This window comes from Oratosquilla oratoria, chromosome 10 (genome assembly GCF_046742065.1).
Source record: "Oratosquilla oratoria isolate Oo_2021 chromosome 10, ASM4674206v1, whole genome shotgun sequence".
NCBI lineage: Eukaryota > Metazoa > Arthropoda > Malacostraca > Stomatopoda > Squillidae > Oratosquilla > Oratosquilla oratoria.
The window spans coordinates 57,210,032-57,237,963 of record NC_134786.1 but is presented as its reverse complement, the minus strand read 5'-3'; the positions used below and the strand labels follow the sequence as shown (position 1 = coordinate 57,237,963).

The window sequence follows — 27,932 nt, the reverse complement described above, 5'->3', positions numbered from 1 at the left end:
AGTGGTGATAAGAGACAAACACTCTAATTGGGATGAAGTGATTAGTGGAGTTCCACAAGGAACAGTTCTGGCCCCAATAATGTTTGTTGTATATATTAATGATATGGATAAAGGAATTGAAAGTTATATGAGCTTTGCGGACGATGCAAAATTGTTGAAAAAAGTGAACACTGAAGAAGATTGTGAGTCGCTACAGAGTGATCTCAATAAAGTATGGGAATGGAGTAGGAAGTGGGAGATGGAATTCAATATTAAGAAGTGTAGTATAATGGAATTTGGAAGAAGCAAAAAAAAAAGAATTGTGGGATCATATAAATTCGGAGAGGAAGAAATTAAAAAAAGTAGAAAATGAGAAGGACCTGGGAGTCATTATTATGAATGATATGTCCCCTGAGAAACATATAAACAAAGTTTTTGGAGAAACTTATAATTTGATAAGAAAGTGGCATTTACATACCTGGACAAAGAAATGAAGAAAATACTAGTCACTTTGATAAGACCAAAATTGGAGTATGCAGCGATGACGTGGTCACCAAGTACAAAAAAATGTATAACATAACTTGAAAGAATACAAAAAACAATTATGAAATTGGCACCAACACTCAGAACTATCATATGAAGAGTGACTAGCAAAACTTGAGCTATAGACATTAGAATAAAGAAGAGAGAGAGGAGACTTGATAACTATTTATTGAATTATGAAAGGCATAGAAACTATTGCTAGAGAGGATCTAGTAAAATGGGATAGAGATACAAGAGGACAGCTTTCCCCACAGGGTAATAGACGTTTGGAACAAGTTAGATGAGAATGTGGTGTGTGCAAAAACGATACACGAATTTAAAAACAGTTTGGATAAAACGAGATATGAAGATGGGACACCACGAGCATAGCTCCCCTTCCTGTAAAATACAACTAGGTAAATACACACACACACACACACACACACACACACACACACACACACACACACACACACACACACACACACACACACACACACATGCAAAACAGGATGCTGTTAATTCTTATTCTGACAATTTTTGCATGGCAATGATAAAATGAAAGTGTAAGGTATTCCAGCATACAAAGAGCAAGAATTTTTCCATGCAGACACTACTTAGATGTTCCTTCAAGGTTAGGCTATTCCTAGGCCAGCTAGGTTGAGGCAAAGCTTATCAATAACCAGTTTCTGCAGAAGATTGTGACCCTGACCTATTGTGTGGCATAGTGCCCCTTTCCACCCATTTTTGAAGCTTGATATTTGTACTGTCATTGGTGCATATTAACAACTTAGGTGAGAATCCTCATTAGAGTGCCCTAGTGTGCCCCATTTGTAAACCCCAGAATACCATGATATGTTGTCATTTCTGTGGCTCATCCCCCCAAAGAGTTTTTTGGCATGAGGTCACAATGCCCAACTAACAAGGGTTTCCTTATCAGCGGACCGTGCCTCGCCGACCCCTGGCGCTACGCCGGAAGGTAATCAAAGCAATAACAGAAATATTAAAAAAAGACAGTCACATTAACAAATAACAACAATCAGCCAAAGTACTTCAGGCCAGGTGTGGGTGCTGATGCTCTCGGAGTGGCGTGGCTCACACTTTGGCTGTGGCTTCAAACACTTGTGCCATTTTTCACCACCCATTTGCTGGAGCATCTTCTGCCTTACCGTAGCAGCAAAGCTTTTTCAGCAATAATTCTATTTCCCACATCACATGGAAATAATTTCCTCACTGCAGGTTGTTTCTGTTGACACAAGTTTATTTGTATAGCTTTCCGTAAGGCAGCAGATGCTTAGCTATGTAATTGCTGTGTTGTGCTGAAGGGCTGCTATCCCTGCTTAGGCACAGATGAAAAAGTACACTGCCAGCCTCTTCTGGATGGCACTTCCATGGCTTCCTTAGCTAATTGGGTGCAGCTGATTGGTTGAAATAGTTTCAATTAAATGATTCTTGTCATCTTCATATACGTGATACAGTATCCAAGGGGACTCAATTAAGTCAGGAAATTTTTGTATACTCGGTAGTTTTCAACCAATCATCATAACAGCTGGTTGAATGAAATTGATAGATTTTGACACATTCATATTTTTGTGGATGTACAGCAAAATATTAGAGTATTTCTGCTAATAAGAGTTACACAGTTGGCTGTTAGAAACAAGAATCTACCCATAATTACTAAAACCAAATTCAATGAGAAATCATTGTACAAATTTGGAATTAGTTTAGGTGTTCTTACTTTAGCACATTTGATAATACTCGCCTGTTGAGTGTTATTAGCATTGTATGTGTAACCTTGTTCCCATAGGTGATTAACTGAGATTAGTTAATGTTAAATAGTTTTTCAGAGAAATTTGGCTTTTCTAACCCCAAAGAAACAAATGAAAAAAACAAAAATGTAACCACTCTTTTATTTGTCTGTAATTATGAGATGTGATACTTGTATTGTTGATTTGACAATGCAAGGATATGGACCTGCTCTACTTAAGTTGACCAAGTTCTCCTTCCTTCTCCTGCAGCAGGCCCGTGGCAACAAGGCAATAGTTTCAAGGGGGGTGGGTCTCAAGTGTATCTATTGTAGTTAATTTTGTTTCCTCACTAGTTGGGACAGTGTTGGATTCAGGGCAAACAAGTCATCCTTTTTTGATAAGTGCTGCATATGAAAGTGCAGGGATGTGTTAGTGAGTTTTCACTGTCTCTTCTTCAAAATGGGTTTATGATTCCATCCATGATGTCTCACCATTTGAGATAAATAAAAAAAGTTTCCCATCATATGAAAATCAGATTTATCTTTATATGGCTAGTGTAATGTGGTTAAAGTTATTTTTTTTATGAATTTTTGTTCCAATTTTTTTTTCTCTGAGGCTTATGAAGATCCACAACTTATCACATCCCTGTTGGTCAGCTTTTTTTCATTCATGCACTGTTATCCACCAGAAAATGTTAACTGTCCATGCTAGTTTGGATACATGTCTTGGATGTAATTTAATTATATGTAATGTTGACATAGTGCACCAGTGTTAGTTGGTCTGCTTGTGCATGTGGGTTCATTGGTGTACAGTATCACCTGCTTGGCAGGTCATGATATGTGGTGTATAGTTTTTAGTCTGGTATATCTCCTGCCTAACTTGTAATTGGTGTTTTGCATGTTCCCAACTTTCCTACATTTTGAATTCTTTATTCTTGCATTGTATATTGCATTCTCTTTACTTCAAGAAGAAAGAAAAAAAATCCATTTTGAAGTAAAATTTTATCATGGCAAAACATTTCTTGCCTCCAAGTCAAGCCCACCACTTTTTTGTGTTTGCTATGGAAGTCAGATAAAAGAGATTGCATGCACTATGGAAACCTATGCAATCTGGCAAAACAGTTTTGTTGTTAACCTATAGTTAGTTCTTTAGTCATGGGGCTTTTCCTTTGTTTCAGATCACAAATGTAAAGGTTTCTTGTTTGATGATCCCATAATGTGTTTACGTATCTACATAATCCCCTCCCACTAACACCAATTAATTATTATTTTTTCTGTCTCTCTCCCAATTTCTCTCCTGCACGCAGCCTATGGCCAGTACAGGAGCCACGGCCAAGGTAGTGGTCCAGTAGTCTGTAGTTGATGGATAAGTAGACACCTGTAGAGCTGTGTCGTACCATGTCTTATCCAAGGCACAGTTGTTCTGGCTTCTTGTTAACCCAGTGTTTTGATGCATTTTTCACTGAAGGGTAGGAGATAGCCTTTGGTTTCTTTCCCCCATGAAACAAGGCATGTGTTTATGAGTAGCAAGTTTTGCTTGTGGCTCACATTTCTTCTGTATCATTTAACTTGTATGTATCATTTAATTGTTAATGAGGTAAATGATACAAACATTCATGGTATAGGAACACTTAAAGAAATGTGCGAGAAGTGGAATGAAGGTCTTGTTTGTAAAAGTAAAACAGGCTACAAAATATAGAAATAGTATCAATAGAAATCTTATCCAACATACTTCTGTCACTTGATGAATAACAAAAAATTAGCAACTTTGTCAGAGATCATACTCATGCAGATGACATTTGGTTAAGAAACATTTGTACAATGCACTTCAAAAGAAAGTGTACTTAATTACAAGGAATAAAGATGATCTATACTTAAGAACCTAGCAGGACATAGTTTTGGAACTCTTATTACAGGGTTAGCATTCTGATTTATTGATCATATTTATCTGTCATGAACTAGAGTGTGCCCGACTCAGAAAATATACTGTCAATATAATTTTTCTTTAATTAGTTGAAGATGCAAAATAAACTATTATCTTGCCACATTAACATGAATGTAGTAGTGATATCCTGCTGTTAAAAAAGTACTCTTATTCCATGCAATCTTTTTAAACTTCAGCAGTTTTCTAGATTTATTATAACCTCTAGAGCCACCCACTCTCTGTAAATGTACATACAAGTGTTCAAGGACTTTAGTACTTTGTAAGAGTGATGGTTTTCCAGAAACCACCAAAGTGTGTCTCTCACTGTCCCCCTTGTCATATACAATATATTTGTATGGATGTATAGGAACCATCCCCTTGTTTACTATGGTTACATTTGTTTAAATCACACTCAGAAAATAGTGTACTCGAGAAGACAGAATTACTGCTTCTATATAAATTTTCAAGTTAATAGAGAAAGAGGAAGTGTATTGTAAGTTTTCTCCAAGCAAATTTTTAAATTTTCGTTTGTAGAAAACAAGAAGGCCAAGATTGATTTCCAATGCTTTTCATTTGTATTATATATTGTTTTCATAATGTAAAAATATAGGTACTTTCATGTAACAATAAACTCCCTATTTTCCAGACCTGGAGTGGAAAACTTATTTGGCTCCCTGAAAATAAATATCCCAAACTTGTAATTTTCATCTAATAGAAAACCATGAATCTGAAGTTGTGAGAGAGATCCCTTAGCTGTTGGTCAGCAAAACAACTGATATTATTAGTTCTGCTAAATATTCATTTGGATTTATTAAAAGATTATGATGGATAATAGACTGCTGCATACTGATCTGTAGATTCTGCTGAATTACTCATAATATTTATTGTTAAGAAATAGACATAACTAGGAGATATTATTGTTATCTATTATTTGGTTTGAAAGTTATTCATACAGCCTCTTAAAGAGGAACTTGACAAAGGACACAAATGGTAGGCTTAATACATGCAGTGTGAGTGCATTATCAGTACTTGAATAAGGGCAAAACTCAGAAAGGTTGTGTCACATTGAAATGACATGTAATGAGTAACACTGTTTGAATAGTATTCATTTAGCTTAATTTTATACAGTTTTGTAGATAATGTAACTTCAAAGCTGTACTCATATTAACATTATACCATTATCTGTGTCAATGTGTACTGTGTGTATAATGTATACATAATGATTGTTGCCTTAAGTTTCACTGATTAGAACCCCACAGCCCCACAGTAGTCAGTATGGTCCTCAGGGCTCCTCTGTAGATTTCTCCAGAGAGAAATGTTGGACTTGTTTGTGTTGTATTTAGGTGGGTCTATTGCTGTGTCACTGACTGTTAAGAGAAGTATGAGAGCAGTCACTAGTATACTCCTCTTGTATGAAAAAATGGAAGGAAGATAGAGATCTTGGGCCAGGTCCAGAGACTTCGTGCAAGCCCCTTGGTTTTGCACATTGGGTGTAGATAGCATTTGGTAGATGATTCTCTCCAACATATATCTTGCAGGACCACCACATGTAGGTACCCATCATTGGTCCTATATATATATATATATATATAAAGTAAGTAAATCAATTTGTTGGACTGATTCTGCAACAATGTATAGTCATATTCATCTCCAGTTCTGCAGGTTATTCTGAGTTAGCTCCTAGGCTGACTTCCAGTCCATACTCACTTTGTCAGACAGTTACCCTCTTAATGTGAGCAGGGTCACCATCTATTGATATTGATGTTTGTATTTACGTGTTTGTAATTTACAAAACAGTGTGACCATCATAGTATTCCATCTATTTTAAAGTTGAAACTTGTGAATAATGTAGGATCTCTTGTTTGTAGGCAGGCCAAATGACCAGAGAACCTATGGTGACATTTGGTGAGAGGGCAGGCTGCTTATATCATGATGTAATTTTGAGTTTGGCATTCTCTTGGGGTATCCTCATCAGAGAGTTTGTTGAAGGCATATAAATGTACCTTGAAAGCCTTAAGGTACAAGTCTCACATCCATATGACAAAATGTGGATCACAAGAGGGCTGAAGACATGGACAGAAGTCCATAAATTCTTCATGGAGTACACTATCATTGGCAGAGACCAATCAGTGATCCAGCTGTTGCTGATACTAATTTCATATCCACTAACAAACACAGTCCTTATTATTATTGAGACTATTCCAGCTTTGCAATGTAATTTGCAACTAACTCCACACTGTGGAGATCATCAACAACTACTTGAAGTAATGTGCATATGTTGATCTTGTCTGATCAACCATGTCCATCTGTATCATAAATGGAGTATGGCTGACCTTGCTCAGTCACTTACAATTCCCTGTTCCCTTACCTGCTCTGTGTCATCTGCCACCACATACACACTGGATTATAACATCACAGCTCCATTCTTCTTTCAGACTTGATCATTAGAGCTTTCGTGTCACTTTTTCCTGTTGTCATCACATCCTTGTTGATATCACCTTATACCTATTGACATTCACTATTAGGGTCCTCATAAATCTCTCCAAAGATCACTTGAGAGTTTTTCAAATGTGGCCCACTTGGGCATGAGGTTCATCTTGCCTACTCTAAATGTTTACCTGCATGAGCAGTGTCATTGTCCAGTAGATGAACCATGTGACCATACTGTTTTAGCTTTTGTGATAAGGCAGGTAATTTGTCTCATGTCAGCATCATTGAGTACATTCTGGTTCGACTCGTTATCTCTCAGTAATCCTTTGGAGAAACATGATGCTAAAGTCATTCAGATGGAATTTGGTTAAAGTCCAAGCCTTACTTGCGCTTTGCAAAAGATAGAGATAATGAAGGACTTATTAGTTCAGGTTTTAGTCCTGAAGCATCAGGCTGATTAATGCTATCCTAACTCTGTAGGTCAATCCCAGCCATCAAATGATTTATGTGTGAATCCCTAGGTATGTGGGTCACACTACCAAGGTTGGTGACTTGTTATCCATTTAATCCATTTTATTATTATATACAAAGTAAGCAATCAATAATCCATTGCCCCAGGTCTTAAGTTATTTTCAAAGAAAATGGAAATTTTTAATTGGTGCCTTGAATTTTATTGACATAAACCATGGCCCCAACAATAGCCAGTAATAATCTTTGGACCCTCTCATAGATATCTTCAGGAAAAAATGTTGGGTTGCAGTATGTGTTAGTGTAGGTCAGTTTCAGTGTTACTAAGTAATAGGGGGAGGGAAGCAGTTTCCATGTCTCAGCTTTTATTCAAAAGAATAGAGGAAAAATAATTGAAGTTGATGAATATCTAGATTCCAGTCTGGTCTGGAGTAAAGTGTATTTCTCTGAGTATAAGTGGGTGAAGGTATAACTGAAATGAATTGAAGAAGACTGTCTAAAGGATATGAAGAAATCCAGTTTTCCATACAGATATGTAAATACTAAGAGCTTAAAAGGTAATACAACCCAAGTTGAACAATACATAAATTTAAATCTAAGTATAATAACTGGAGAATAAAGAGGTATAACCAAAGTTGGAACCATACATGAATTTGAAGCTAGATCTACCTAGTTTTATTATAAGGGAAGGGAGCTACATGCTCGTGGTGACCTGTCTTTGTATCTCTCAGCATCAAGTTTGTTCTTAAAATCTCAGATGTGGTAATTAGAGTGTAAGACACAGGGCCCCATGAGCATTGCTCATTTTCTGTACATTATAGTACAATTAAGTGAGTACAGTAGTTTATTGGCCATGGAAGGGTAAACCTATTCTTCAAAATTTTTAATAATAAGTGTATTTTTTGTTATAGAAGAAATAATGTCACATTGAGGAATAGTAATTTCATTTGTACCATTTTATAACTATGCCTATGTTGGGTTTATGGGAGACCTCTGAAGATGTAATATATTCATAATTAAGATGTTGTGAATGTGAAACTTGAAAATTGAAAAAAAGAGATGGAGACCAGTAAGAAATTTGCAGAAATCAGTGTAGCGGTCAATACTGAGAATAACACTAAAGGACAGGAAAAAAGTAAGATGGGTAAAAGAACAGACTCTGAGTAGAAGAGATTCTAGATAGAATAAAGAAGCAGAAATGGGGCCAGTGCTCTCAGAAGGGAGTATGGTAGATAGGTCAAGTTTGTTACTAACTGGGTACTACAGGATAGGAAGCAGGGTCAAGGATGACCAGACAGGTGAATAGATGAGACAGAAGGTTGCAGAAGTGACATAACATAGGTGGGCTTAATCATGCACATAGATTGGAAAGGCTTTTATTTAGCAGTAGACTTTTAATGACTAATGTCTTGAACACATTACATCAGGGCTGTACCCTCTAGGTGGGCAGGGAGGGCAACTGCCCCCCCTGGAATTTTTCAGTTTTATAACTTCCACATTTTCTGGTAATTGCACCACGAGATTGGTGCAGTAGTTACCAGAAAATGTGGAAGTTAAAAAAATAAGAAATTCTAGGGGAGTTGCCCTTCCTGCCACCCTAGAGGGTAGGGCCTACATGTATGTGAAAGTTTTGTTAAAATATGTCACATTCCCACATGCATTCAAGTAGCCATTCTATTTCATCCCCAGTAGCATATTGAAAGTGGATAATTAGGAAAAAAAATATTTTGTTGTTACTTATCTTTATTAGTTTTACTGATAATTGAAACAAATGGTTATTTCATTATTTGTAGGTCTTAAATGTAAGGAATAGTGAAAATATTAGAAAACCCCAGAAGAAAACATCATTATCTCATGATGTCATAATTCCATTTAAAATATTCTATCACCAAATCATATGTGAAATAGGAGATTTGCCATTATGATTTAAATTGTATTGTTCTATTTATTCTGCACTGTTAAAATTCTAGGAGTTAACATCATCCCTACCTCATCCAACTGAACAAATCCAGTTGTGCAGTAGGTTCAGTTGTGAGACATTGTGGTTTGAATGAAAAATTATGGTTCAGAGGGAAGGGGATTCATATGCAGATTTAGCAGTAAGAGGTCATGAAGCTAAATTTAGAAGAATAACTGACTTGCGGAGTTAGATAATAGAGCATCCCATCAAGGGTGCTTGAATAGAAAGAATAACTTTTGTGAAAATAGTAATCAGTGTATAAAAGTTTAGAATCAACAGAATGAGTGTTGTAAATATTGAAATAAGAAGGTAAATGAACATGTGGTTGTCAAGAGCATCTATGTGACCTGCAATGCGAACATGTAGTTCAGCACATTATATACTGGTATGTATGTGCATTTATTAAAAATATAACAACATATAAATACATTTTTATATGGGATTTGAACATGTTATTCAATTTATTTTATTCAGTTTTATTTATTTTTATTTATTCATTTACCTTCTTTTAATTTTTCTTTCCTTTAGTGGTTATAGAAAGCAATTTTTAGTTGTACTGTACCTAACAAGTGTTCATAGCATGGTCCCCAAGTGGATGAAACTAGAAAGCCAGTTTGTTTGCTTGCCAGATCTCATCTAACCTGGTTGAGATGACAATTGGTGTAGTAGTTGCTGTTGGTTAGCTGCAGATGAAGGGTGGCAGATGAATGCATCTCCTCCATACCCTTGATTTGTGTGACACTATGTATTGAGGTCTTGTCTCCAGTCATAGATTAAGTGATAGGTAGAAGACATAGTATGACAGATCTTATTGCAACTTGATTGGTATAGGCTTAAGATGGAGTTGTTTGGTGATCCAGACTTTGAGCAGTATTATTATTTAACAGTTGGTCATTGAAAACTGGAAAGGTTATTAAAGTATCAAGAATTTTGATTTTTTGTATATGAAGATTGTCAGAGAAATTTTTGTTTAGGACTGATGCTCTCAAAGTAATTTTGGTGTATTTATGAGGGTTGTGTGTTGCAGGTTAAATCAGCGGGCAGCAAATCTAGAGCCAGCAGTGCCCCACCTGTAAGGAGGTCTGTCATTGGTTCCACTCTACCACCAAAGAGTGCTGGAAGTAAGTGGATGTCCTGTACATAATGCCTGATTGACTTGCTGTTAGGGATTATAAGGATTGAATATAATAGTTGAATGAGAAGTGAATGAATTTTTGCTTACTGAATAACAGTGACTAATTGTTTTTGCCAGTACATTATAATTTTTTTTTAAGGAGTGGGTTTTTACTGATATTGCTTTTGTTTTTAGCTTATCCATGTTATTGTAACAGCATAATTATTTGATAATGTAGGTATTACTATTTTTATTTTTACATTTAACCCTTATAAGTCAAGTACCTTAATAATATTGTTTGGTTAATGCCAGACAACTTTATATAGCCAAAGACAAACCTCTCAGCTGATAAGGGTTAAAGAACTGTTGCAATTAACCCTTATAAATTAGGTGGTTAGTTTAATATTGTTTTGGTTAATAGCAGTTTTATTCAGTTTTAGAGAAACCCATTGATGATGAAGGGTAGTTAATTGATTATTGCCTCATTTCACTAACTGGAAATCAACAGCCCTCAGAGTGGCTGGCAGTGGTCTCTGGGCCCATCTATAGATTTGGGGGTTGGAGGTTGAGGGATTGGGGGATCAGTTTGTTATCTGCATTATATTAGTGTGGGACTGTTGCTCTGCCATTGGTCTTTAGGTGTAATAGGAACGGAGCAGTCACTGATTGTCAGTTCTCATGTGATGGAGGGAATATAATCAAAATTGATGGAAAGAGATTTTGGGCCCAGTATGGAGACCAAGTGTTAGCCCAACCTCTAGGTGGAGGTGAAGGTGTTGATCAGATTTGAAGGTGGATGACAAGGAAATGGTTCTCTTTGACATCCATTGTGTAGTACCACCAATTGCAAGTAGCAGTCATGGGAATCTTCAATTGTGTATTATTAAAGAAATAATTTGAGAACCTTCATGTGATTAAACAGTAATGATTGTTCTGTGAATATTCAAGGAGTATAGCTTGCTTAATTAATATCAGTTTCAGAGCTTATTTTGAAGTGGTCTGAAAGATAACATTAAGGTGTTTGAACGTGCTATTGCAGATTACATATGCTTTGCCAAAAAATCTACAAAACTACTTTAGCAAAAAAAACAACTGTATAGGCTTATCTTTTCTTGTTTACATTTGAAAACTTCAATTAAACTGAAGAAATAATTTATTTTTTATTATTGAAATGATATGTTAGTTGACATCTCAGCAATGTAATTAGGTAAATTTAGATTTGACAAACCCACTCTTGTAGTGATTAATTTTTTATCGCTTGTCTTCAAAGATATGTAATAGCAGGGTAATTAATCAGAAGTCTTCCTGAAATTGGGTAACTGAAAATGGTTACAACATTTGATGTGTGAATAGATTTAGTGGAATTATTTCAGTCATGAATAAATATACCAGCTTCATGAAGACTTAATGGAAAAAGGAGGCTTACAATAGGGCTAATGGGTCATAATACCTGTGGTTTTCCAGGGATTGACTCGGCATGAGCATTTTGATTTTACAGTCATGCAAGAACATACAGCTTTTTTTGTGTGCTTATGGCTTGTGCGCTTTATTAACAAGTGGTGTAGGGGACAAAAGTGAAGTGTGTATGTGTGCATTTGTGTGTGTATTTGTACATGTGTTTATTTCTATGATAGTTTGATAAATACTTTTTATAGATGTCAAGTAGATTTGTACACAAAGATGCTTATGACAATATTATATAGAATGTTAAACATATGCTCCAGTGTTTTTTTTTTTTTTTAGCACATTTTAGAAAAATATATATATTTTTATTTTAAAGTGATTAGAATGGTCCTCCCATTGTGTTTTTCCCTTAAGTCAGCCTCTTGGCAGTTTTTCCATGGGTTATTTGATTTTACCTTAGGCATTTAACAGTAAGTTACTTTTGTCCCAGCTCAGTATGTTTTGATGCACTTTTCCCTACTTTTGAAGCTGTTATTTTGTCCACGCATCACTTTTATTTTTTCTGTAAGAGGAATTGAATCACAGCTTTTCTCTGGTCAGCACTGGGGCTATGTGCAGTCATCTGGTCATATGCAGGGTCCATGTATTTAAATTTAATTGCAAATAGTGATAAGGGGGGCCTTGGGCATGAGCTAACATAGGTAATAAACTGCATTGTAAGTCATATGCTAGACAAACTTTACGGGTAGCCATACTGTGTACAACCTTCTGCACACAGCCACAGGTCTAGCAAAAGAGAAAAATGGCCTTTGTAACTTTTAACTAACAAGTGTTTGTTTTGCCTGTCTGTCTGTTTCCTGTTCCCCTCTTCCTCATCCATCCACCACCAATCATCCAACTAAATGCCCTACTTGCCCCCCTCTGTGTAGCTGGGGACAAGGAGGGCGGTAGTGGTGGCGGCACTAGAATGGCCACAGTAAAGCGAGTTCCGTCGGTGACCAGAGGTAGAATGGGGACGGCCTCAACTACCACAGGTATTGATGGGCATTTCTTCTGGAATGGCTCTTGTACCTTGAGGCTCTTTAGTGTTTGTATGATGGGCTTATCCTGGCATCCTTAGTTTTAAGCACTTTCTTGTAATTATAAGGAATATAATGTCACATTTGTTAACATATTCAAAAGTTCCATAATCATTGCACTGATACTGAATATTATATTTTACTTGTTTTTGAAGAATTTGAATATTAACAAAGAATGATGAACTTGAGTTTTTCAAAGATCAATTAGTTTGGTGTTAGTTTTGATCATAAGAACTATATATTTATGTTCCCATTCCTTTACTCCCAGCAGCTGCAGGAGCTGTAGATGAAGCATCATTCTTTTCGTCATTTGAAGATGTGGCTAAGGTTAATATCTACTCTGCGCGAGAATTGGACGATATGCTTACTAAAATTAGGGAGTGTATCTCAAGCCCTAGTAATGACTGGGATAAGAGAGTGGATATGGTAAGTATGCAGCTAATCAGTTCAGTTGATAATAAGCCAAGTTCTTCTTGATCAAAACAACATAAGTCTAAAGGCCTAGATACCCAGTGGAGGTGGGAAGGTTCTTTGGAAGTGTGGAAGTATATAAGACAAATTATTTAAAGGTTTAAATCAATACCAACACAGAATAGGCCTTACCACTTGTGCAGTCACCACACAAGATGCTGAACATCTCATCTTAATCTCTTCCATATGATTATGCCTGTGTAGGTGTCATGAGGTGTGAGTGGGTATACGTGGATCCTGTTTTCAGTGTCCTGATTATTTTGTAGTTGTAGCTGGTGCAGATGTAGAGATGATAATTGAAGAGATGGCAGTAAGAGGAAGATGGGCAGAGTACTTTAGGGAGTTGCTAAATGTGAAGGAGAATAAGGAGGGAAAGGTAGTTGCAGTGGGAAGCACTAAGAAAATGACAGTGATGAGTGAGGACAATGGAGGAGAAATAAGGAAAGATGAGGTGAAGGCAGTTGTTAAGATGATGAGAACAGGTAAGGGACCTGGCTTGGATGGATGCCATGTGGAATGTCTAAAAAGGGGAGGTACTGTGATGGTGGACTGGCTGGTGAGGTTATTCAATGTTTGTTTAAAAGGGGGTAGAGTGCCAGTGGACTGGAGGAGTGCATGTATAGTTCCACTTTACAATGGAAAAGGGGACAAATACGAGTGTAGTAGTTTCTGAGGGATCAGTTTGTTGAGTGTAGTTGGGAAGGCATATGGAAAAGTTTTGATTGAGAGGATTAGGAGAGGAACAGAGGGAGTAATTGATGAGGAACAGTGTGGGTTTAGGACAGGTAGGGGTTGTGTGGATAAGATTTTTAAGGTAAGGCATATATGTGAGAAAGCTTTTGGAAAAATTAAGGATGTTTTTTGGGCCTTTATGGATTGGAAAAGGCTTATGACAGGGTAGACAGGAAGGCACTGTGAGAGGTATTATAGATATATGGGATAGGATGAAAACTGTTAAGAGGAGTGAAGAATTTTTACAAGAGTAATAGAGCCTTGTTAGGATCAGAAATGGAGAGAGTGAGTAGTTTGAGGGGAGTGGGGCTTCGTCAGGGATGTGTTATGTTGCCTTGGCTGTTTAATTCATACATGGTTGGGGTGTTGCGAAAGGCAAATGCAAAGGTAATGGGTCGGATATTGGAGATGGTTAAAGAAAAGGGAGAAAAGTGGGAGATAAGCCAGTTGTTGTTTGCTGATGATGCTGTACTTGTACCAGGATCAGAGGAGGGATTAAGGAAGTTAGTGACAGAGTTTGGGAAGGTGTGTGAAAAAAGGAAGTTAAAGATAAATATGGGTAAAAGTAAGGTGAGATGTACAAGGGGAGAATATGGCAGGAAACTGGAAGTGAGTATTAAGGGAGAGAGACTAGAGGAAGTTGATAGTTTTACATACTTGATAGTGAATGTCTTGGGGAAGGGAGAAGTGGAGATGGAGGTAGAATGTAGATTGAGAGAAGCAAGTAAATGCTTTGGGGGATTAAAAAGTGTTATGAGAAATAGACATTTGGGAATAGATGCTAAGAGGAAATTGTATGAAGAGGTGATTGTGCTTACAGCAATGTATGGGGCAGAAACATGGAACATAAGAGAGGAGTTGAATGTGTTTGAGATGAGGTGCCTGAGAAGCATGATAGGGGTTACTAGGCTGGATAGAGTGAGAAATGAGGAGGTGAGGGGGAGAATGGAGGTGGAAATGGAGTTGGGAGATAGAGATGATGAAAGAGTATTAGGATGCTTTGGACACATGGAAAGAATGATTGAAGAAAGATTAGTAAAAGAGGTGTGGAAGGCAGAGGTGGAAGAAGTGAACATAAGGGGCAACCAAGGATGAGATGAATGGAGGGGTTAAAAGGGGCATTGAGGAAGGATGGGAGAGGACAGAAGATAGGAGTGAATGTAGAATTATTGTGTATTAATAATGTAGTGATGCATGGAAGGGAGTAGGTGGGGGTGGGGGGTGAGGAAGTATGTATGACATTTTGATGCAGCTCAAAGGGATTTCTCCCCGTCTTCTCTTTTTCACTATGAGGGGATGGAGATGGGGGGTTGCTGATTAATTGAAATAGCCGTGCTATGGATGTGCTGTGTCTTGCTACACTGCTTCTGACCCAGGACAGTGGGCAAGATGCAGGGATGACACATCATCCAGGAGGAGCCAAGATAAATGGGATGGAGAGAGGGGGTGAATGGGAGTAAAGTATGTGGGGATGGAATGAGTGGGAGTGGATTTTATGCGTTTGTTTTTTGGCTACCTCACTTGTAAGAGAGAAGCCTTTGGTATATGTATGTGTGTAGTTGTAGCTGAGTTACCCCCAACTTCTTTGAACTGGTTTGATCATGTTTTCTGTGTTTATTATTACTCAGAGTGAAAGAGAATCAGTAATACAGTAGTGACTTATGTTTTAAAAGGCGAGTATTGTGATGCATCATTGTATATAAGAGATTAAATTGCTATCACCACTCAGAAGACACTAAGTGCTTCACTCTAGACCAGTGTTTCTCAACCAGGGTTCCCCGGAACCCTAAGGTTCCACAAAAGGTCCCTAAGGTTTCTGTGAGAACAAGTGAGATAAGCTAATGCACTTTCGATTTTTTATTTAATTTCATATATGTACATACATATACCAAGGCTTTTTCCCCCTTACAAGGGAGGTAGCCAAAAAGGGAAAGGCATAAAAACACTCCCACCCATTTCATCCCTACATACAGTCCACACCCCTCCCACCCTCCCTCTCATCTGAGCACCTCCTGTAATATAATTAAACACGCATGACATATTCTTGGTTATTGTAATAATGTAATATAGACATCATCCTATCAAACCTATTATTATGATGAAAATAAAATGAGAAAGATATGGTATATGTATATATATATATATGTGTGTATTTATATATATATATATTTATTTATATATATATATATATATATATATATATATATACTGTATATTTATTTTTTTTTTTTTGCACAGGGGTTCCTTGAGACATGCAATTTATTTTAAAGGTTACGCAAGGGTAAAAAAGTTGAGAAATACTGCTCTAGACTTAACCAGGCAACAAAACCATGTCTTCTGTGACATGTGGGGCAGTCTGTAACTGTTACTGGTTACTTGGGATCCATGGGTCTCATGCAGAAGAGATCTGGGGCAATAGGCTTGATTGATTGATTGATTGAATCATTTAAAAAAGTATTATCACCAAAGTGGACACACTTAGGAATGCCATAATGTTATGTTCTTTCGGTACAAATAGGAACTTTCAGTCTAGAGGATTGGTAGGATTTGTTCACATTTTATAGCAGGGTGGAGAGATTGATCTTATATTGGTCCCTGTAATAAGATCTACAGCAGAGCTTTCTACATTATCTGAAAATAAAAAGCAACTTGACCCCATGTGCAGCTTGTACAATAATTTCCATTTTTCTTTTACAGCTGAAGAAAATCAGAGGAATATTGATAGCTGGTGGACAGAATTATGAAGAATTTTACCCACACCTCAGACTCTTAGAACCAGCAATGCAATTCTCCATTAAAGACCTAAGGTTTGTGATCCGATGAAAATATTTTTATCGTATTCGCATGACTACCTATGCATTTATGAGTATGAATAGCAGAAACATAATGTAACTAATAGTTTTAGAATTTATGAGGATATTTTACAAATATGTACTATACTGTATTTTCAAATGGCTCAGAAACATTTATTCTTTCATTGCAGGTCTCAGGTAGTGCGAGAGGCTTGCATTACAGTAGCCTATATGTCACAGGAACTTCATCACAAGGTGGATCATTTATGTGAGACCGTTCTTCCCAACCTCATTAATCTCATTCAAAATACTGCTAAGGTAAGTATGTTTCTTTTTCTTAAGCTGTGGTATATAATTTTCATACAAGAAATATAGAGATTATTTTATTATTATTTTTTTAACTATGTTTATATTTCTGTGTCTTTAACAAAGTTCGCTTCTCTAATCTGAAATAGGTTATGGCCTCTGCTGGTATTGTTGCCATCAGATTCATCATACAAAACACACACCACCACAAGCTCATTCCCATCCTCTCACGAGAACTTAACAGCAAATCTAGAGAAATCCGGAAGACTTTGTGTGAATTCCTAGATCAGCTAGTTCACACATGGCCCACCCACTCGATGGAAAAGCATACCAGCATTCTTGGGGATGCCATCAAAAGAGGGATCACAGATGCTGATCCTGAAGCCAGAGCCTTCTCCAGGAAGTATGTATAGTAATATATAAATGAGTTTTATTTAGAAATTATGTTAAACAACATGGCAAAAGTAGAAACAGTTTTGTGATTTCATGGAAGAAGCTAGAAGTGGTTGTTTATGGGACATTGAATGGTCTTGATTTAACCACTCGGAGAGATTAACTATTGGAAAAGGATCTGTTTTCCTCATCCAAACAAATAATTCTTACTTTATTTAAACTAATTCAAAAGAGAAAGTTCAATCTTACCTTCTTCTTGATATTTTAGATGTAATTAAAGAAAAGGCGGATTTTCGAGAGACCTGTTTTAACTCGGCCGAGTTATACTTACGTCCCTTTCGCCCTTTTAAGTTTATCCGTTATTTTCAATTGTGTTGTGTTAAACTTTGTTTTAAAGAGAGGTTTCTCTTTATAGTTGGGAGTGAATGTTCCTCCGAAATTGATTTTCTGTAGTTTCAGTTGACACAAATTCTAAGCGTCCTGACTTGACGAAAACTATTATTTGAGTGAACCGGCCGCTGGCCACACGCAATATCTATAATTTTCGCGACCATTGTTTACTTTTCACCGACCAGAATTTTCGGTATTTATTTCAAATGTTTAAATTTTTCAATAGACTACAAATTATCAGTAGCAATTGATCATTAACATTATTAATTATTCAGATTTTATCCAACAATTTAAATATACATTTTATTAATGAAATTAAATTCTAGAGTTCAATAAACGAGTTCAATATGACGTCACCTTTTACGTAATTTCTAATATAACTTTCCAGCATTGAATGCTGAATTAGATATTTTTATTGTATCTTTTGTCCCTTTTGTAATTATTATAATTTTATTTTCTATAGCTGCTCTTTCTTGTGCTTAGAAAATCATGTACCTCAAAATCTATGCATTTTGTAAGGATATTAGGACAGTTATTTGTATACTTTACTATTGTTCACTATTTGCAGAGCCTTTTGGGGTTTTGCTGACCACTTCAAGGATGAAGCGGACAGACTTCTCAACTCCCTTGACCCAAGTTACAAAAAGATGTTGCAGGGGGAGATGGGAATGTCCAACTCCTCCTCTTCTCAGTCCCTCCATAGCTCACAACGACCAGGTATGGAGAGAGTTTTTTGGAAGGTGTTCATGTCAAGTCGGAATCAGGATGAAAAGGTGTAGGTCATTCAGGTTTGGTGTGAGGTTATGATAGGATAGAAGGGTTGACACGTTGCAAATTATCTGAAGCCTTTATGATGATGATATTGATGGTAATCCATATATACTCTGAGGTATAGTAGTCAATTGAAGGAAGTAAAATTGAGTGCATTTGTGAGGAATAAAAGGGGCTAAAAGTTGTTATTTCTTAAAGAGTACCTACATGTCTGAGGAAGATCATGTGCTGACAGCTGACAGGTAGAGAGAGAAAAAAAAAAAGCATTAGAATACCTTTGCCAAACATGGGATTAGATACCACTTTTCTTCCCATCCTTACATCTACATGTATATAGAGACTTAAATAGCTCCCCTGCTTGGATTTCTACAGTCTTCAGCAGTTGAAATACAGGATTAGAAAAGGCAAGAGTGTTTTAGAAGGTACAGATGGAATGTGTTAGAGTTACCAAAAAGAAAGAAAGGGGTGTGGTTGGATTGATTCAAGCTTTTCTTGCTTGTAAGCACTTAGCTGCTTTGCACACAACTCATGCTGGTCTTGCAGCATCAACAGCCTTTGAGTCCTATTGCTGCAGCACTAAAGTTGTAAAATCAGTGTGAAGGATTATTTGCTTAAGAAATCAATTAACAGGGGTTAGTTTTTTTTTTTTCTAAATATTCTGAAAGTTATTGCAGGTAGGTGGTTGGGAGCATCTTTATAATGAAAGATGTTATATCTAACTCATGCTGCAAGAAATTTTCTTGTGCATGGTTTGAAGTATTAGGTGGGAATGATTAATTTTGAAATTAATTTTATGTGTAAACCTTTGATTTATTTTTTCAAGTTTTTTGACTTACGCATGCCAACAAATTTTGAAGTAGTTCATTATTTTTTTTTATTTGAATTGAATCAGTTTGTAGTTCATAGCAGTAGTGTGAGTTTTAGACCAGCTTTGACATTGTGGCTCATGGCTGGATGTTTGCTTGCCTCCCTTCCTTCCTTCACGCTTGGGTCCTCCTGTCTTGGCCATCGCCCCTCCACCCGCTACTGAGCAGCAGCAGGTCGCCTGGCTTGGTCCAGGGCCTCTTCTGCCAGCGGTAGCACAGAGAACCTTTCCACAGTGACGTCACGACTGCCACTGGCGGCAAGACGTACAGTCCTCCCCCAGCCGTCCTACAAGCAGGACTCCCCCGACTCCCCTACTCCGGGCACCCCCACTTCCAACTTCCGCTCCAACAGTGCCATTGACCTGCAGGCAGCGAGACGGGCGCAGGCCAGAACACAATATGCCCAGGCACAAAGGCTAAAGGTCGGCTCGGGGGCATCTTTACGTAAGTACTGGCAGCCTCATGCACACAGGGGAGCTTCGCTGATTTTCAAACAGACGCTGTGTAAAATTTGTTTTTTCTTGATCTCAAAAGTCTCTAGGATTATAGAAACATTTCAATAAAGTTGAACGCGAGTTAATGAAATATTGGTTGAGGAGCAAATAATGTAAAACTGCCTCCGTTTATACTTGGTTTTAGTTGCTAATAGATGAAAATTAATAAGCTGTACAGTTCTTGTTTGCATATATTTAGCTTTGGCATTTTCAAATAAGTTCGCAGTGGTCCTTCAGTCAGTTGCTCATAAATACTTGCGTTATCAGTATCAAGACAAATGTATATGAGTGTCATGAGCTGGCCAGAAGTCAAAAGTTTAACCTGATCCTTAGCATCACATTCCAGTCAGTGATTGTTAGCTAATATTGCTCACCTCTCATGATAGATCCTTGTTCTCCCATTTGGCTTCCCAGCTAACTTGTTAACTAATCATGAGTGAATACCAGCACTGCAATTATCTTGTGCATTGATATATGATATGAAAGGCATTTATATACAGATGAACATGATATAAATGAAAGGTGACAAAAGCAAAGAGCAGATGTAGTTATTTGATGGTGCTAGAATTCAAATAATGCCCCTCTTACTTTTGTGCCTTGCTTTGGTAGCGGGAGGTGAAGACAAATGTAAGTAGTTGTCATCATTTGTACTCTTGACAACATTTGGCCAAATGGTTTTACCCAGTTAATTTTGCTTTTGAGTTTTTATTTATTATCCATATGTTTATTTTAGCAAATATAGCTATTATGTTTTAGCTGAATTTAGTTTTGTTTGACACTGTTTTGCTGTATTTATATTTTTTGCATGTTTTTAAGTTGTGCATTGCAGTTGTAGTCTGTATTTAGACTATGGCAATTACTGAGTGCATCAGGTTGTAGAAGTTTGTTGTTCGGGGTTGGGTGTTGCTACACAGCTAGATGTGGTCAGGTCTAGAACTTGTACAGTTGAATATAGGACTGGTAAATTGCACACAGGTTGATTTTATGGTTTGACCACATTGTTGCCCTTTGGTCTGGGAAAGACCATGAATCCTAGAATGTATTATATGTGATGGATTTGTGCATTTATGAGATTAGTTTCTGTGACTTGGTTCTAAAGTATGAGTAATTTGCAGCACGCCCCAGAAAGTCATCAGATCATCCGCCCATCAGTTCCATCACCTCGCCAGATAGAGCTGCGCGTTCTAGGAGCAGAGGTGGAGTCTCCCAGTCCCAACGTAAGTATTCTTGTAGTTGTGATGTCGTGACTACTGGATGAACATTTACACACAGTATTCAGGTTTCTAAAGGGACAGGCTATATTGACAAAAGAGATCTCTTGATTAGGGATAGGAGGGCTCTAAGAAGTCATGAGAACAGACTATATGTCCAAATGATATGAAGAAATAGTTTTCCACATACAGGGTGTTCAGGATAAATTTGACACTTTCGGAAAGGAAAGAAAAATGCATCTTGGCCAAATTTTATGTATCCCCAAAATTCAAAGTGGATCTCTTAGAGGATGTCTTGTCAAATACAGCTCACTCAAATAACCCACCTTGCGCCTCCACCATGGCCTCCAGGTGGGACCTGAACCTATAGCACACGTCCTTCATGGTGTCCTTCGAGAGACACCTGAACATCAGTTTGATACTGGCAATAAGCTCGTCCTAAGTGTTGCACATGATATGATTGGTGTCTTTTTCAATTGCATCCCACACACAATGGTCCATGGGGTTGCAATCAGGTGAGTTGGGGGCCAAATGTTGGGACTTATGAAGTTGTAAAAGTTCTCAGACAGCCACTTCTGGATTTTCTTGGAGGTGTGACATGGAGCTGAGTCCTGCTGCCACACATATGGTCTTCCCGTAGCCACCCTCTCCACCCAGCACTTGACAACAGTGGACAATAATTCAATATAGCCATCTGAAGTGAGTCTGAGTACCTCTTCAAAGATGTGGGGCAGCATGACGTGGCCTTCACTGGAAATGCACCCAAAGACCATCACAGTTTGAGGGAACTTGGTCTTCATGAAGGGTGGGACTTCATGCAGACTGTAGGCTTGCCACCTGTTGTTCTGCACTTTGTGCAACTGGTCCTGGCAGAAGTTCTTCTTGTCTGAGAAGAACCAGAGCATCCCTGGTTCAACTGGGAGTTTAAACTTGGTGAGGAGTTTCTTGGCTTTCATAAAGCGGTTCTCTTGGACCTTGGCAGTGAGTAGTTGGCCCTTGCACCTATTGTATGAGGAGTAGCGAAGATCCTCATTCAGTGGTTTCTTCATAGTTGCCATTCTGACACCCATCTCTCTTGCCAAGGTCCACATTACCTTGCCTGGATCTTGCTGCACCTTTTTTTTGCAGTGTCTTGACAAATTTCATTGTGCAGACAGAGTATCAAGGAGACAGTATTCAAGGAGCACTGAGCTGCAGCTAAGATTCCCAAATTTTTTAATCCAGCGCAAATCATCATGATGCAGGTCACTCTTTTCCAATATTCCAGTGCTTTCCAGTTATCCATGCTCTTTAGCTCTCACACCCACCAATAGTACACAGAATCATCTACCCTTTACACTTTACTGCTATTAAATCCTTCAAAATAGCTCTGAAATGACAGAAGATAAAAAAATGATCAAATTTATCCCGAACACCCTTTAGGTGCATAGATACTTGGAATACCGTAGAAGGTGATATAGCCCAAGTTGGTGCAATACATGAATTAAAATAGAAATATGATAACTGGAAATTAAGGATATAAACCAAGTTGAAACTAAACATGAACTAGAGGCTAGATATGATAAATTGGAAAGTAAGAGACGGGATCCCATGAATTTTTCTCCTTTCCTTATTCTGTAATTAGGTATAGTTAAGTAAATACACACAGCCCAAGCTGGAACAATACATAAGTTTAAATCTTAAGTATGATAATTGGAGAATGAGGAAATGAATCCCCAGTTGAAACCATTTGTTAATTTGTAGCCAGATATGATCAATTGGAGAATAAAAAAGTAGGATCCCATGAGCATTGCTGCTTTCGTTTATACTACAATTAAGTAAACACACACTCAAGAAAAATCATAACTGAATCATGACCATATGTTTTGTTTTATTCTTTCAGCCGGTAGTCGAAGTGGCTCACCCTCATCTCGCCATAGCTATGCCACCTATTCTTCCAATACAGACAGTGGAACTCTTAATCGATCCCGTCGGAGGAGTGGGATTCCAAGGTCTACTGGAACCTCTCGAGAACCCTCACCAAGCCGTTACAGTAATTTAGGCTCAATTACACCCAATAAGAATAGATCCAGATCCATTTCAGGTAAGGAAAAATAGATTGATAAATCAGCCTTGATTACTAATATGGAAGTATGGTAAGGGTTACTAGGCTGGATAGTGTGAGAAATGAGGAGGTGAGGAGGAGAGCAGGGGTGGAAAAAGAGTTGGGAGATAGGGTTGATGAAAGAGTATTGGGATGATTTGGACACATGGAAAGAATGAGTGAAGATAGATTAGTAAAAGAAATGTGGAAGGCAGAGGTTGGGGGGAACGAAAATGAGGGAATGACCAAGTATGAGATGGATGAATAGGGTAAAAGGGGCATTGGGAAAGAGAGGGATGTCTGTTGAGGAAGGACGGGAGAAGACAGGATAGGGATAATTGGAGAATGGTTGTGTATGGATGATGCTATGATGCATGGAAGGGAGTGTGTTCAGGATGGGGGAGGAGTTAAGGAGTATGAATGATATTCTGATGCAGTTCAAAGGGATTTCTCCTCATCTCCTCTTTTACTGCATGAGGGGATGGAGAGAGAGGATAAGTGATTAAATGAAGCAGCCTTGCCCAGGGCAGTGGGCAAGATGCAGGGATGACCTGTCATCCAGTAGGAGCCAAGAAAAGAGGGATGGAGGGATTGTGAATGGGAGTGGAGTATGTAGGGATGAAATGGGTGGGAGTGGATTTATGCCTTTGACTTAAGTTATCTCCCTTGTAAGAAGGAAAGGACGCTTGGTATATGTATGTATAATTAATTGTCTATTGATTATTTATAATTTGTTATTTGTACATACATATACCAATGGCTTCCCCCTTACCAGGGAAGTAGCCAAAGTCAAAAGGCATAATTCCACTCCCACCCATTTCATCCCCAGCCATTCCACCCCCATTCACCACCTCTCCCTCCTTCCTTCTCATCTTGGCTCCTCCTGGATGATGGGTCATCGCTGCATCTCACTCACCACCCTGTGTCAGAAGCAATGCAACAAGACACAGCTCATCCACAGCAAGGCTGCCTCGTTTAATCAACCACCCCCACCCCAGCCATCTTCATTCCCTCATACAGAAACATTGAAGACTGGGAAAAATCCCTTCAGGCTGTATCAAAATATCATTCACACATAACATCTCCCAAACAACCCCCCCTCTCCCCCACCCATTCCCTTCCATTCATCAGAGTATCATTCATATACAGCTATTCTCCACTCTCCCCTACCTTCTGTCTTCCTTTCCTTCCTCAACAAACATCTCCCTCTTGTTCAACGGCCCTTTCACCCTATTCATCCATCTCATCCTCAGTTGCCCCCTCATTTTCACTCCATCCACCTCTGCTTTCCACACTTCTTTTACAAATCTTTCTTCACTCATTCTTTCCATGTGTCCAAACCATCCCAATACTCTTTCATCAACCCTGTTTCCTATCTCCTTTTCCACCCCTACTCTCTTACCTCCTCATTTCTCACTCAATCCAACCTTGTAACCCATACCATACTTCTCAGGTATTTCATCTCAATCACATTTAAACTCTTCCTCTTTTCCTCTTAAATTCCATGTCTTCATGCCCCATACAGTGATGTCAGCACAATCACTCCTCCATACAATCTGCTCTTAGCATCCATTCCCAAATGTCTATTTCTCATTACACTTTTTAATGCCCCAGGGCACTTACTTGCTTCTCTCAATCTACAATCTACCTCCACCTACACTCCTCCCTTTCCTGTCACATGTGACCCCATGTATCTAAAGCTATCCACTTCCTCCGGCCTCTGTCTTGTAAGGCTCAAATTCAAATTGCTGCCATCCTCCCCCCTTGTACATATCATCACATTACTTTTTCTCACATTTACCTTCAACTTTCTCCTCTCGCACACCTTTCTAAACTCTGTCACTAACTCCCTTAATACCCTGTCTGATCCTGCTACAAGTGCATTGTCGTCACCAAACAACAAATGGCTTACCTCCCACTTTTCTCCATTTGCTTTAACCATCTCCAATTCCCTGCTCATTACCCTCACATTTACCTTCTGCACCACCCCATCCATGTGCATATTGAACAGCTATGGCAACATGACACATCCCTGGTGCAGTTCCACCTTCACCTCAGACCACTTGCCCTTTCTGTTTCTAATTCTAACACAGGCTCTACTACTCTTGTAAAAACTATTGACTGCCCTTAACAGCTTTCTTCTGATCCCATTTATCTGGAAAATCTCCCACAATGCCTTTCAGTCCACACTGTCATAAGCCTTTTCCAAATCCATAAAGGCCAAAAAACATTCTTACCTTTTCCTAAAGTTTTCTCACATATCTGCCTTACCACAAAAATCTGATCCAAGTAACCCCTACCTGTCCCAAACCCACACTTCTTCACCAATTACTCCCTCTGTTCCTCTTGTAATCCTTTCATTCAAAACCCTCCCATATGCCTTCCCAACTACACTTGACAAACTGATCCTTCTGAAACTACTATACTCACACTTGTTCCCTTTTCCCTTGTAAAGTGGAACTATACATGCACTCCTCCAGTCCTCTGGCACTCTACTCTCTTTAAGGCAAACATTAAACAACCTCACCACCCAGTCCACCATCACTGTACCTCCCTTTCTTATACACTCCGCATAACACCCATCTGACCCAGGTGCCTTACCTGCTCTCATTTTAATGACTGCTTTCACTCCATCTTTTCTTATTTTTCCTCCATTTTCCTCATTCATCACTGTCATTTTCTTAGTGCTTCCCACTGCAACTACCTTTCCCTCCTTATTCTCCTTCACATTTAACAACTCCCTAAGGTACTCTGCCCATCTTCCTCTTACTGCTGTCTCTTCCATTATCATCTCTCCATCTGTACCTTTTACCTTTTCTTCTCTACTTGATTCGCCTCCCCTTCCACTCTTAATTTCCTTCCAAAACATCTTTTTATTACTTTCAAAATTTTCTGTCCTGCTCATATCCCATTTCACATCTGCTCTCTTCTTTGCCTCCATTGTCTTATGGTTTACTTCTCATTTTTCTTTGTACATCACATATGATTCTCTCATCCTATTTTATAACTAATCTGTGAATGCTCGTTTCTTCTCTTCTACGACTCAAAAGGCAAGTACCCACTCCCATCCACCACCCTTTCCTCCCTCTCATATTAGCTTCTCTTGTATGATGGGTCATCCTTGTACTGTCTTGCTAAGTATTAGAATGATCAGTTTTGATTAATACCTCATAGTTTTCATGTGTATTGTGCATAATTAAAAGAATGGTGGTTTATAATCATTCAATTGAAGGAGCATGCATTTCAGGTTATCACAAACTTGAATAGTACTGTGTCAGTAATTTATACTCTCATAATTTGCAGGTGCATCAGAAATGCCACCCAAACCACGGCAGGTAATGGCTCAGAAGATTCTGCAGCAGAGCCGTGAAGCAGAGAGTGCACTGGCCGATGCGCTGGTGAGTCTCCCACCTGGGGGAGTCCTTGTGAGTACCCAAGACATCAAGTGCACGTGTATCTTTGCTTAGGGCCAATCACTTATGTGTGCCCTTGTCATTTGTGCAAACACTACACCTAAAGCCTTGCACATTGAATGATTAAGCAAATACTGAAGTACTACTACTTGTAACATTAAACACCATATCTTATTGCTGGATTCAGAATAGAAAGTGCTTTATCACAGAATACATACATATGTACATACACTCATACAATTTGAAGCTAGATATGATAAATTGGGGAGGAGATAGGACCCCACAAGTGTTACTTCTTTCCTGTGCACTGTAATTGGGTGCAAATGTGGTGAGAAAGGGAGGAATGAAGGTGGAAGTAGAATGTAGATTGAGAGAAGTGAGTAAATGCCTTAGGGGATTAAAAAGTGTTATGAGAAATAGACATTTGGGAATGGATGCTAAGAGGAGATTGTACGAAGGAGTGATTGTGCCAACAGCACTGTATGGGGCAGAAACATGGAACATAAGAGAGGAAGAGAGGAGTAGTTTGAATGTATTTGAGATGATGTGCCTGAGAAGTATGACAGGGGTTACTAGGTTGGATAGAGTGAGAAATGAGGAGGTTAGGAGAACAGGGGTGGAAAGGGAGTTGGGAGATAGGGTTGATGAAAGAGTATTGGGATGGTTTGGACACATGGAAAGAATGAGTGAAGAAAGATTAGTAAAAGAAGTGTGGAAGGCAGAGATGGAAGGAGTGAACATGAGGGGGTGACCAAGGATGAGATGGATGGATGGGGTAAAAGGGGCATTGGGAAAGAGGGGAATGTCTGTTGAGGAAAGATGGGAGAGGACAGAAGATATGTGCGAGAAATAAATTGATGCAGCCCAAAGGGATTTCTCCCTGTCTTCTCCTTCAATGCATGATTTAATGAAGTGGTGTTGCTCTGGATGTGCTGTGTCCTGCAACACTGCTTCTAATCCAGGGCAGTGGACAAGATGTAGGGATGACCCATCATCCAGGAGTTGCCAAGATAAGAGGGAGGGAAGGAGGTGGATGGGAGTGGAGTATGTTGGGGATGAAATAGGTGGGATTAGTTTTTATGCCTTTGCTTTTTGGCTACCCCCCGTGTAAGGGGAAAAAAAGCCTTTGGTATATGTATGTATGTATATGCATATATATATATATATATATATATATATATATATATATGTATATATATATATATATATACATATATATATATATGTACACATATTCAGGAGGAGCCAAGATAATAGGGAGGAAACGGGGTGGATGGGAGTGGTGTATGTGGGAGTGGTTTTTGTGCCTTTGTTTTTTGGTTACCTCCCTTGAAAGGGGGGAAAAGCCTTTGGTATATGTATGTACATACATATACATACATA

At 38.4% G+C, this 27,932-nt stretch overlaps 1 protein-coding gene across 43 annotated transcripts in view; it reads left to right on the top strand.

The window, feature by feature from the left end:
• The window catches only part of chb (CLIP-associating protein), a 689,317-nt gene that overhangs the window by 626,801 nt on the left and 34,584 nt on the right, over positions 1-27,932 (top strand). For 14 of the 43 annotated variants that reach the window (XM_076191878.1, XM_076191879.1, XM_076191886.1 and 11 more), the window contains 15 exons: positions 1,442-1,480; positions 2,520-2,555; positions 3,556-3,585; positions 10,058-10,151; positions 12,478-12,582; positions 12,896-13,053; positions 16,528-16,637; positions 16,814-16,940; positions 17,078-17,331; positions 18,280-18,428; positions 19,517-19,792; positions 20,452-20,469; positions 20,958-21,059; positions 22,936-23,136; positions 26,440-26,561. In XM_076191878.1, coding sequence (XP_076047993.1) covers positions 1,442-1,480; positions 2,520-2,555; positions 3,556-3,585; positions 10,058-10,151; positions 12,478-12,582; positions 12,896-13,053; positions 16,528-16,637; positions 16,814-16,940; positions 17,078-17,331; positions 18,280-18,428; positions 19,517-19,792; positions 20,452-20,469; positions 20,958-21,059; positions 22,936-23,136; positions 26,440-26,561 — 1,821 coding nt within the window. The remainder of the gene's footprint in view (positions 1-1,441; positions 1,481-2,519; positions 2,556-3,555; positions 3,586-10,057; positions 10,152-12,477; positions 12,583-12,895; positions 13,054-16,527; positions 16,638-16,813; positions 16,941-17,077; positions 17,332-18,279; positions 18,429-19,516; positions 19,793-20,451; positions 20,470-20,957; positions 21,060-22,935; positions 23,137-26,439; positions 26,562-27,932) is intronic. The other 29 variants (XM_076191871.1, XM_076191860.1, XM_076191859.1 and 26 more) reach the window with 18 other exon arrangements.